The sequence below is a fragment of the Branchiostoma lanceolatum genome, chromosome 16 (assembly GCF_035083965.1).
Source record: "Branchiostoma lanceolatum isolate klBraLanc5 chromosome 16, klBraLanc5.hap2, whole genome shotgun sequence".
Taxonomy (NCBI): Eukaryota; Metazoa; Chordata; class Leptocardii; order Amphioxiformes; family Branchiostomatidae; genus Branchiostoma; species Branchiostoma lanceolatum.
Window position 1 is genome coordinate 334,311 of NC_089737.1, and position 12,792 is coordinate 347,102.

The 12,792-nt window shown below is 43.2% G+C and overlaps 1 protein-coding gene across 3 annotated transcripts; it reads right to left on the minus strand.

The window, feature by feature from the left end:
• Positions 1-2,574: 2,574 nt before the first annotated feature.
• Positions 2,575-12,442, minus strand: LOC136421774 (uncharacterized). 3 transcript variants are annotated; one of them, XM_066409325.1, is made up of 7 exons: positions 12,026-12,442; positions 9,114-11,582; positions 8,759-8,962; positions 8,020-8,572; positions 7,614-7,712; positions 6,737-7,531; positions 5,714-6,607 (listed from the first exon to the last, which is right to left on the minus strand). In XM_066409325.1, exons 2-6 carry the CDS (start codon positions 10,025-10,027, stop codon positions 7,301-7,303), a joined length of 2,001 nt encoding a protein of 666 aa, XP_066265422.1. In that variant the 5' UTR covers positions 10,028-11,582; positions 12,026-12,442; the 3' UTR covers positions 5,714-6,607; positions 6,737-7,300. The 3 variants fall into 3 exon arrangements, with proteins under 3 accessions (XP_066265421.1, XP_066265422.1, XP_066265423.1); XM_066409326.1 differs by lacking the exon at positions 12,026-12,442 and having other exon boundaries at positions 9,114-11,841; XM_066409324.1 differs by lacking the exons at positions 7,614-7,712; positions 8,020-8,572; positions 8,759-8,962; positions 9,114-11,582; positions 12,026-12,442 and adding an exon at positions 2,575-5,514 and having other exon boundaries at positions 5,624-6,607; positions 6,737-7,304.
• Positions 12,443-12,792: the final 350 nt, after the last annotated feature.

A 12,792-nucleotide genomic window follows, 5' to 3' on the forward strand; every position in this document is an offset into this window, starting at 1 on the left:
GCTGTGAGCGGCTCTAACTTCTACCTGGACGTGGCACAGTTCACGTGTGATTCTGGATACGAGCTTGTCGGGAGCGACACCTTGATGTGTCAAGCTGACCGAACGTGGGATGGGAACGACCCAACCTGTACACGTAGGATTTGATTTGATTTATTCCTTTGGCTGTAAAAGAAAGTACAGCCAAGGCTAACCAACTAGTCAAAGGCTATTACAAAGGATTAGCCCTAACATATGGCTTATAACTGAACAGCATTCAAAGTCAGTACAATCTTTCCGAAATTACATAGAAACGTTTACGACTAAAATACATATGAATGTGTATACAAAACACAAGACTAAATTAAATGGAAAACATTAACAGAAGTAGCACAAAACTTAAACCATTTAAAAATTATTTCTATGATATAAGAAGCTCATTGTTAGTCAACATACAAGACTCCGTGGCCATTATCATCTCGTGCTGAACATTTTTAGTTCTTGAAGCAGTCAGAATGTGTCAAACTAGCACACTTTTTATTCCTTTATTGTCTGCACAATGTAGGTATCGTGTTAACTTCTTTCTTTTAGTTACTAAATCCCCCAAACCCTTTCCACTAACCTCTACGGTTATTATCAGATAGGTCCGTGTAGCAGGTCTATATTTTCTTTATGATCACTATTCTTCTTATTAATAATCATATTCCCGCCGTTGTCTGTACTTAAATGTACGATGTTTTGTCACACGAAACAATTTACTTCAAATGCCTTTCAGCTGTTCAGTGCCCGATGCCTTCTTCTCCTGAAAATGGCGCTGTGAGCGGCACAAACTTCTACCAGGACGTGGTGCTGTTTAGCTGTGATCCTGGGTACGAACTTATTGGGTTCCCCAGTTTGACCTGTCAAGCTGACACCAGTTGGAGTGGGAGCCCTCCAACCTGCACACGTAAGTGAAATAAGCGTCCATGTCTGCTTCATCAATTTCAATATAAAAATGATGATAGCTAATCAAGTTTATAATTAATTGAATTTGATTTGTCCAAATCTGTAATGTTTTGACATGCTGAATACAGAATACAATGAAGGGCCTTACATTGTGGAGTAACAGTGACGTCAGAATGGCATGAAATTGGTTTTAGGACGTAGTCCCAGACTTAGACTCAGACTCCGAGATTTAAGAATGAGGAAACAACAACACGTCCGATTGTTGCTTAAGTTAGCTGAAAACATAAATTTCAGAATATCTTAAATTCCTAAGGAACTAGCCAAAACGGCTGTATTTTGGTAATACTTCTTTTTCCCGTATTAAGTCATGGAATAAAATGGATTTCCCTTACTATTTAGGAACGCGTTAATTGTTGTCATATGTTATTGGACAACCTGTGATTCACCAGCGGGCCTGCACCAGGTGCACAAGACCCTTAAATCTCTGTCAGCGAAGCCAAGCCAAGCCAAGAGAAAGTCCTTAGAATGGCTTAAACCCTTTTTAGACCTTGGGGGTTGGCCTGCATCGGGTTTATTTCCAATAATTACAGCATGGCTTCAGTTAGAGCCACACGTTGTATTTCTAAATTGAATATGGCAATGATGTTTATCAGAATGAGGAAGGTTTACTATTTCTGGAGTGTTTTAGCATGGGGCTAGACAATCGAGAAATGGTTTTCCTCCTATGATCGACGCCCTATGTTGCTTCGTGTATTTCAGGTGTACAGTGTCCGCCGTTGTCTTCTCCTGTAAATGGTGGTCTGAGCGGTTCTAACTTCTACCAGGATGTGGCACAGTTTACATGCGATCCTGGATACGAGCTGGTCGGACGCACCAGTTTAACCTGCCAAGCTAACAAAGCCTGGGATGGGATCGCCCCAACCTGCATACGTATGATTAATAACAATATTGCTGTTGGATACTATCTGATCCTTTTTGCTTGACTATTACTGATAGATTATAACGAGTACTTTGCTGCTTCTACAAATCATCAAATCTCTGGTTAGCTGTGAACATTATTTCAATATTGCATCACTTGAAGAACAAGTTTTGTCCGATAGCATTGATATCTTTGTGATCATAGGTCATTGCATCCTGTATTATTACATATGCTATTTAGCATGTGAAACTGTAAGTGAAAGTGTTCTTTAACCAGCTTAACTCACTGAAGAGCTAATTGTCCAGTGGTCATGACAGAGACAAAGGGTGATTTCTAGAGTGTTTAGAGGTTCATTTTTCACCTGGCTTTTTTCGACAAATACAACAAGAGTTCCACGACCTCATATCTCCATGAAATATGTTTAACCTTTTGTTTGTTTCTTATAAAGAATAAGGCTGTCATTAGCAAAATCAAGGATTGTTGTTTCTACAGAAGGATAGATATATTGTATGTGCGATATTCCGTTTGTTTGGCACAATTTCATATTCACATGTTAGTGCAAATTATGCAAATAACTTCCACATGCACATAATACATGCATGGTTATGTAGAATGCAAATATCTGGGAGCACACACGCGCATACGAACACACACGAAATCCTCATTCTTTTTATCACTTACCTTTGAATAATTATGGTTTGAAAGCAAAATCGTGGTGTAGTAGTAGTGACTGCTTTAATGTCATGAACAGTATTTAAGTATTCGCTAGTAGACAATGTATTGATTGCAAAGACGAAGTATATACAAATAACGTTGGTTTCATTTAAGATTGATTGAAGTTGTCATTTTTACATAATCTTGTATGGAAAGGAAATGTACAGCTTTGATAATTAATGAGTTGCTCTTACAAAATTTATACATATATCATTGGTATTACTGAAATTGTAGTACATCTAAATTTATACATTTCTTGTTGAAGGAAAGTTTGTACAGCATTGACACAGTTTTTTAAGAGCCACGATCATGTGAAATTATCATTTATATGGATTTGGAAACTTTAACATTAATGATATCATGATCTGAGAAGTAGCAGTCGATGACGTTTGCAGTGGCTTGTAAATATCTGTTGATATACACATGGTCCAGCAATGACCCATAATCTGTTGTTGGGTTAGAGACAAGTTGGCGGAATCCTAGGGTGATCATGGTGTCTAGGAGAGGGGGGATGTTGTCGCTGACTTGCAGGTCTACATTGAAGTCTCCACAGATCATTATTGGTGTGGTGTTGTCCATGGTGTTGACCAATGCACGCATGTCACGCAGCAGTATGTTTTGATTCACTGATGGCTTGCAGTACACGACACAGAGCTGAATGGTCGTGTTTGAGGAGGGTACACGCAGGCACATGTACTCGATGGCAGACGGCGTGATACCTTGCTTGTGCAGACGCGTCATAGCTGAGCGTGACATTACCATGAGACCACCTCTGCCGCCCAGCTGACTTGGTGATTGTCGGTCCTGACGTTCAATGTATGACATTTCTGGTGTTATTCTTTGGTCTTGTGCCAAGGAATGACGAGGGGTGAGAAATGTCTCTGCAAAACATGTGATGTCGGCATCCGCAATGCATTCTGTGGATTTAAGGTCTTCAAGATGTTTGAGGTATGACAGGATATTGAGAAATATGATGCTGGTTGATTGACAAGTTACTGCAGGTGTCTTCAGAAGAGCCATGCTCTTGTTGGTCAATCGGGCCATTTCCGCAGTGACCTTAGCATTGCATTTGATGGTCTCCGGCCTAAATCCAACAATGAAGAGATCTTGAAGTTTCCTTACCCTGCTGAAAGCCACATATACCTGGCCTGGCGTGAAAGGCCCTTTTCCGGACATGCACACAACTATTTTGTCAAGCGTCTTGCCTTGACATTTGTGGATCGTACACGCCCAACAAAGTGTCAGTGCGAATTGACGTCGCGTCATCTGTATATGCCGTCTTCCTTTCGTGACGGGGAAGGTCACTTCATGCTTGTAGATGGGTACAGCTCTTGGATGTGTGCGTTTGTATTGGCTGGAGGCTAGAGCTTTCTTGCCAACTCGATCGCTGTCAAACTCGACGAGGATGGCATGGGGTTGACCTTGATTTGTCATGACGTCCACAACGGTTCCGCATGCGCCGTTGACCAGACCATCCGCGACATCGATGTTAACAGTTACCATGACTCTGGCCCCGATGGCGACACTTAGTTCAGGCCTGAGGCCGCCAGTTTGGGATGGTTTACTTGAAGGATTGAGATCGAGCCGACCTGTTTGCCTGTCCTTTGTGTAGTCTTGACATTGTATTGTGATAGTTTCAGTTGGGAGTTGTTGCAGTTTTCCTTTGTTGTATTCATTTACGGCTGGGTTGGTTGTGAAGACATGAAGCGCATTGTGTGGATATGTAGGGTCTGTGTTAGATGCTGACCTCGATTTTAGCATACTGATGTCTTCAGAGGTACATGATGCCGTACGTACGCGATTCAGCATATCTGCAAATGGCTTGTCTTCATGTTGTCGCATACTTTCTGAGAGCTCTACCATGTTGAAGCTCTCCTGCCACAATGATCCATACAGTTGTGGGTACTTGCCTTTTGGTGTCTCGAAGACATGATTCTGCAGGACAGGCTGGAGCTGGTATAAATCTCCAACTGCAAGGATGCTAACGTTGCCGAATGCAGTATCACTACAACCTCCCATGATGTCTTCCAGTCGCCTATGTACATGTACCAGAATGTCTGCGCCGACCATCGATATCTCATCAATGATGATGAGACGAAGTTTGCTGAGTCGCGAACGCAACGTGTTGATTTTGTCTGACCCCAAGGAACGATACTCATGCCCCTTGTTCCCGGTCTCTAGCAGAAATGCAGAGTGAAGAGTAAGCCCATCTATGTTGAAAGCGGCAACACCTGTGAATGATGTGAGCAGAACAATGACATCTTCTGGGTCAAAGCGGAGGGACAGTCTCAGAAGTCTTACCGTTTCATAGTGAATCAGTTTGATAATGTGACTTTTCCCAACGCCACCGGGACCGCTGACGAATAGACGGTATGTAGGGAGTGCTTTCTGTCCCTTTAAAGCGATAACCGTATCCTTGCACCATTGTCTGTGGTAGTCTACGATGCCTCGTTGCTTTGAATTCAAAGTCCGCATCATCTCCCGGTATTCGTCGGGTGTCAGCAATGATTTCTTAGCCTCGGCTGTGTATCGGGCGTGAAGCTCCGCATATCTGTCCATGTTTGACTGATTACTCTCATCATGCAGGTCAGGATTGTGCTGTAGATCCTCAGGGTCGATGTTCCTGTTGGTATGTACGCCTTCAGCTTCCTGTTCTGCCTGTTGTTGTTGAGCTCCAGGTGCCAGCATGTCCCATGCGTGTTCTGGTGGGCCCATCTCGTGCACATCATTCAGTGCCTGACGTAGACCTGTTTTCTTTACTGTGTAAAGGTCTTCCTTGCACTGAATGACTTGCTTCACAGCCTCGTAATGCTGTCCGTATGACTCGTAGCTGTCCATCAGTTCATCCTCGCTTCGCCAAGGGTGGTACAACATGAGCAGATGTCGATATTTGGATTCGCCTTCCTCCTTCTCCCTGTGGAAGCGTATGATAGCAGGACGTCGTCGTCTGTACATGACACCTTGGGATAAAGTTGAAGATAGACAAATTAGTGTGGAGAGTTTTTAACTGCCATAAACCTTATTGATAGATATTTGAAACACAATATAAAAATACATGCTCCAACTCACCTAAGCTGTTCTGTAACACGATACGTTCTTGTTTGGGGTTTGCTGTTTCTCCATATGCCACAGCAAAGGTAGATCCAAACTCGGCCAGGCACATGGTCTCGATCTCTGTTGGGCGAGCGGCATATCTGTCATTTAGACTTGTTTCGAAGATGTCCTCATTCTCGTCTCCATGTCGGCCAACACAGCTGCGGACTTCAACATTGAAACGCGTTTCTCCTTTGGGCTTGTGCTTATGAACAGAACAGTTCTTGTGGTGCTCTTCAGCGAGAGAGAGAGTAGTCGATAAGCGGCTTCCTGTGCACTGACCTCCCTGTGATTTAGAAAGGTTGATCCTAACTTGCGAAGTTGCGTTTTCACGTCTTCACTTGTTATTTCCATTGCAGTTTTCCTCAGCAACTCGCTCATTGCCTTTTCGCTCTTCATCATGTAAGATGTTACATACATTATGCAGGCGTATGGGTCTGTGATATACTGGAGGTCGAGGTTGGCTTGCCAACTATGCAGGAGATCTTTGTTGTGACTGTTTGTCACTTGGGATATCGGATCACGTTTAAGAATGATAGATATTCCGGACTTCGTTTCGCTGAGTTCCTTTGTGTAGTCTACCTCAGCCACACCAGCTCTTGTGAACAGATCGTCAAGGTTGATGTCAGCTGGGGTTGTAGGGTCGTCCAGGCAAGTTCTCACCTTCTGTAGGGCTTCGTTGCTCTTTGTTCGGATTGTGTCGACATTGGCGTCATCTGTTACGACTGGCCTGGCGATGATTGTCTTCCTACTTGGTGGACGTGGATAGTTGAAGCGGCAGCCACCGTTACGTCTGCATGTCGGGGAATGCTTGTGTTGCTGGAACCTTGCTGAATCATCGGTCAGTTCGCACGTCTGATACTTGTCGATGAACTGGCAGACTACCTCGTCAGGATGCTCGTCAATCCTGGGAGCGTCCTTCACCCACAGAACTGTGTGGGCATGGGGGGATCCACGTGCCTGGGTGAGCAGGAATAAGAAAAGGCTGGTAAGAACATATCGTGACACAATTTTTTCATGTTTTATGATGCACAAGAAAGGTTAAATGACGAATGGGAAATGTACTTCGAACGGTTTAAGGTCAGGCACCTGAAACTCCACCCGGATAAAGTAGTCTTCTACCTCCCCAATTGGATGAGCAGTGCTGCAAATGAACTCCTTGAAAAACACGTCAAGTCGGTACTGGAATAGGCGTGCTGCAGTGACTGGGTTTCTATTCAGCCATTCACACTTGTTTTGCCAGGACATCCCTGCAATGTCATCGGCTGTGAAATTGTATCCATATTGTCTACCGATACTTTGTATTATTTCTGGCCAGTGCATGTCAGCAGCAGAAAGTGTGAGGAACCAGGTTGGCGTTCCGAGTTGTCTTACCATCGCAAGAAGATCATAGAGGACACGTTGCCAATATGCGGGCGACCCGCGCACGTTCTTTAGGAACTTATACGCTGAGTCGGTCCTGAACAACGAGGCCATGTTAGCAGCATTCTTGACAACACCTGCGTTGAGTTGTCCACCTTGCATCATTTGTCCTCTGGTTTGACGCAAGGCAATGGACGCGTCATCCCGTATCTGCTTTGCCTCCACCACGTACTGTGCAGCAAACAAATAATCGACATCCTTGGCGAATCTTCCATCAGCATCCAACAGGCGTTAGTTGAAGTACTTTCTAACTGTGAGGTTCTTCTTCCGTTGAAAGGAATAACCGAACCTCCCATCCGGATATTTTTCCGGGTTAGCCATGAGTTCGAAGTCCTCATCAGTTAGGAACGCCCGTGGACACTGGTTCTCCCCCGGAGCCAATGAGTAGATGTTCTCACTGTCCTGCAGGTTGTCCTCCTGCATACATGTCGTGTACGGGAGACCTCTCGTCGCAGATGTGTCCTGAAAATAATTTGAAATTGTCCATTATCTTATGGTGGACATGTGGTATAGGAAATTAATGGTGTGAGTAAAAAGTGATTACCTTAAATGCGGCCTCGTCTTCAGCATCTTCTTCCTCCTGCTGTGTCATCACTGTGCTCTTAATGGTGGTACTGGTGGTACTCGTATCCGTGCAAGTGTTCTGGTTTTAAAACAATATTGTATGGTTATGACTGCTGATATGATATTGGTACAGAAACAATTGGCCATCAATATTTCGTGTCGTCATTGATTAGTTGGCCATGATGAAATCTGCAGCTTGGACATTTCAAATGTTTGTCATGCAATCTTTATAGAATGTATATAGCTCTATATACAAATATATAATATATGAGAGAGAGGGAGAGAGAGAGAGAGAGAGAGAGAGAGAGAGAGAGAGAGAGAGAGATGGATGAATGGATGGATGGATAGATAGATGGATAGATAGAGATAGAGATAGAGATATATACCTGATACATATGATGACCGTCTTCATGTGTGTTGATCTTGTGGAGAGCCACATAGTGAGACTGTCCGATAAGTCCGATTGTAACAGTAGGTCGTTGTGGTGTTATACTGTGAGCTGGGTGTATGACCGTCAGTGTATCCGGATTCAATGTTCCAAGGACGTGTATTTCAATGTCCATCATGTCAGCTAGTGCTTGAATAGCCACATTGTCAGCCCAAGCACCATTTGCTAGACGATCGACATATCTGTTCCACTTAGCTGTTTGTCTTTCTCCTGGGTCGCTGATACGTGCTATGTCGAAGTCAACTTCTTCAGGTTGCTCAACATCATATCCGCCGACAGCAGGTTGATGGTTTTCCATGGCATCAGGGATGCAGGGCTGGTAGCGCGTGACATCCGTAGATCTTTGCAAGTATGTCACAACTTCTCTTCGTATTTCATGTGGAAAGCCACAGTGCATGCCAGCTTTATTGAGGACCACGTGCACTGCTGAGAAAAAGCAGTTGCCATCCCGAGGCACATCCTCCACCACATGTCCATGCCTTTCTGCCAGCCTGTCAAGAATTATGATGTATACATATTTCAATACGACATCTGATTAGTTACATACTACTATTGTTAAGTCTTACATGAACAGGATGCAGCAATAACTTCCGTTGAAGGTAAGAAACACCTTAGGGATATGTGCAAGACGAAATGATTATTGATAAAGGAAGGTTTAATTCGGTAGAACAGCTCACCTGTTAATGTCATTTGGGTCGGTGTCAGTGGAAATCGGAGGGTCACCATCAGCTGCCTCCGGTGAATTGCCGTTGGTCATGGCCTCCCAGAGTTCACTATCCCCATCCAGCCACTGTTGTTGCCAGTCCTCACAGAAGGTCACGTCTTTGTACAGGGGATTGTTTGTCTTCAACCAGACTAGAGCGTCTGTCACCTGCTTGGGTCTGAAAGCACAGAGAGATGTTCAGAGTATGATAATTGCTGATAAAACTTTTTTCCATACCCTTACGGCCTCAAGTACAATCTACAAAGATAAAAATGGCCTGAATGATAAGGTAAAGAATCTTTTTAGATGGTAATTAGAAAGGTACGTACCTTATAAAATCATACATGTAGTGCCCTGTGTAGATTAGTTTCCTCTTTAACTTCATTGGTAACACCTGGGCATTGCCGGGAAGGCGTGGAAGCAGGGAGCAAACATTTTCCAGCTTGGCTGGCACGTTAACAGCTGGTCCATGAATGGCCCTTTGCTGTCCTTTTGGAAGTCCGACCAGCTTCATGAATGGGATGCGCTGTGAGATGAGGCGTAGTTCCAGAGGGCGCAGGTTTTGTAACTCTTCTGGAACATTAGCTAGTTGTAGTCCATTAGACTTTGCCTGAGCTGGCATCCTACCCTTGGTCATTGTTATATGGCAAGTGTTACATATCCAGCTGCTACTATGGTGTAAATTGTTCAATATAGAACTATTCTCATCTGTTGGTATCTTGTTGTATTTGGGATTACCTTGTTCGAATCGTACAACAGACTTTCTGAACATGAGGCGATGACATACGGAGCACACATATGTAGGGCCCTCCTTTATCTTGTCTTGAAATAATTTGGATGCTGATTGAATGCTGGCGCTTTGTGTTTGTATGGCACGACCCTCAGCAGTCCTGTTCCTGTCTGTAGATAATCTTCTGTTTCGCTGCTCAGGTGTCTCTTTGGCACGCGTCTCTGCGGTTCTTTCCTTGTTGTTGGACAATCTTGCACTTCGCCGCATAGCTGTCTCTGTGGCACGCGTCTCTGCGGTTCTTTCCTTGTTGTTGGACAACCTTCTCTGTCGTTCCTCATGTGTTTCATTGGCACGCGTCTCTGACGTTTTCTTCCTGACTCTGACCAATCTGTAAAATGTAAGATGAACAATCATGAATGTGTTGTTCTGGTATTTCAAGGTCATTAGTATCTTCGCAAAGAAGATTATGTCTTGGGTACTCTGTTTGTCTGTATTTCTGTCTGTGAATAGCATAATTCCAGGAAATAGTTGGTGAATCGGTTGGTGTTGGTAAAATGAAGAAAATATTAAATTCTTGGGTCCCTTTCAGTTATCCCTGGTACTACAGCATGACTTTTCGTTTTGATAGCTCTTGTTCTTGATATGTAATGAATGTTATGCCTCGGGTCAACATTGTATAAATTGAATGTCAAACAATAATTTGTCCTTTTCACAGTCAGAAATAGCCCGCAAAGTAATAGAATAAATCTCTGCATAATTTCGGCAGCGTTGAGATCTATACACTGACTCAAAGCCTGAGTCCCTATCTTGACCGATAGAAAAAAAAACATATTACGTGGAGAACGCAATGTCTCTCACTGTCTGCAGTCCGTAGACACCTTGCAATGATCAATGACAAACTCTCATAATAAGTCATATGGGTTAAAAACATTTGACGAAGTTGTGAGGTCGTGGAACTCTAATTTGACAGATAGTGCTGACATTTCGGCATAATGACTTCGAATTCCCCGCCCAAAACACCAAAACAACAGAACATGTGCTTAGCAGTGGACCGAGTAAAAACCCAAGTTGACCTCTGACCTTCTTCTATTCCTTTTCTTGCTGCCTGTCATGTAGGTCATATAGTATACTTCCGGGTTCGTTCGCCTACTGCTGTGCGGTATGAGCAGTTATATGTAATATTCAAAAAGCCACAGTACAGCACTAATAGGTTGTATGTAAGATGTGTACGTAGTACCTGTGCCCCTAATGAGTTGCAGCACCTCTACCAACTATTTGCTAAAACTAGAACGCTTTATGAAGTAAGATATATTGCGACAAAGTTGAGCAAGTTTCAGGTAACGACGCTGCCATTGCTTTCAAGCCGCGTCGGGCACCGCATGGGGTTTTCCGTAATACCGTGTTACAGGACAAGGTTCGTAGATGCACCGCAAGTCTCAGGTTTTTGCCTGTTCTTCACGGGAATACTTTAACTTTTCTGCTTATGTTGAGTCAATTCGTTGGCAATGTTGCCTTTTAGATATTGGAATTTAACGTCTTCCCTGTCGTAGGATTTGAAACTTTGGGTGTGCTGCGATCGGTCTTCCTGTTTTGAGAATATCTACAGACTTTGCGCATCCCTCATGCCGGACACTCGCACCTCTTAACCCTTTTAAATCTAATCATTCTAGTTGTCTGTGTGAAGGGTGCATCTTTGTAATTATATGGCTAAAAGTAATGGAAGCGCCGCGGCATCGGCTTGCAGCATTTACCGCAAGAGAAATAAGATCAAATAACGTTATAGGTTTCTATGTCAATCATGCAAAAGGGGTCTTCATTAACCTAACACACAATCCATTGTATTAATAAAATCTCTAATAAATACTTCCCTGCTATCCCTTTGATCCTGAGTTTCTTGTTTCCGTTTTGCTGCCATGCGTTGTCTGTTTTTCTGCTTGCGAATTTCCGCCTGCTCTTGGGTCTCCTTTGGCTTTGCTTCCTGAGTTTCTTGTTTCCGTTTTGCTGCCATGCGTTGTCTGTTTTTCTTCTTACGAATTTCCGCCTGCTCTTGGGTCTCCTTTGCCAAAGTCTACAGTGTTGTATAAGAATGTGATATGTTGCTAGTAAGAAAACAGCTATTCATAGTTTGTCCTGAAATAATCTTATTTCCTATTCGAAATGGGTTACGGGCGAAAGTTATGAAGAAAATTATCTCCAGTTCCTTGTAAAATCCTGAAATAATCTTATTTCCTAGCCCAAATGGGTGTGGCATAAATTATGAAGACAATGCTCTCTACGGCATCTTGTGAAGTAGAAATTATTTATAGTGAGTCCCAATTACTTGACTTTACTTGATATATGATAGTAAATACGTATCTTCTTTTTCCGCTCGCGATCTTCTAACTTTCGCTCCTCTGATGCTGAGCTTGGCATAAATTATGAAGAAAATGCTCTATAAACGGCATCTTGTGAAGTAGAAATTATTTATAGTGAGTCCCGATTACTTGACTATATTACATAGTAAATACGTACCTTCTTTTTCCGCTCGCGATCCTCTAACTTTCGCTCCTCTGATGCTGACCTTGACCTCTTCTTTCTCCCCATGTTGTTACGACTTTCGATGAGAGGTTAAAAATCTCTAAAATCGCTTAGAAATGAGCCGTTTTCTGACACAAAGAATGCTGTTTGTTCTCACAAATGTAGCTACAATCCTTTTGTTCGCTCAGAGAGGTCCCGGGCAGACGGTCATGTAACTGATATCCCCCGTGGGTGCACCAGGTTGAGGCGCCCGGGCTGCAGGTGGTGCTTGTCTCGGAAAGTGATTAATGGCCACCACAGTCGGGAGGAAACAGGGCTTACCACTGTGATTAATCACCGCCATGCAGAATAAGCCATTCAGTTGTGTATGAAACCATTTGCTGGCTGAAATTTCCACCAAAAACTTGTGAAAGTTTTGTTTGTACTTCATGCAGATGTTACACCTGCCATGGATTGTATATCTTATATGTATCAGAGTCCTATTTTAGAAAACAGTGGTATTGTAGAATTTTCTCGTCATTTATGCTAATGAGCTTCTTTTTTTGCATACTTTGCATCACATTATGTACATCTATGTGTAATTTTACTGCATACCGTATATCACGAGGATCCGTCATTCCTTTATTGGGTTATCCACTTTGAAAATTTCTAAGAAAAACACTCCTGCAGTTTTGGTGCAAGCTGCTAGGGGGCCCAAACCTACACCACTTCCTCCTTACATCACAAGCTCTCTGCCGCCAAAGAATCAAGACTCAAGTTTG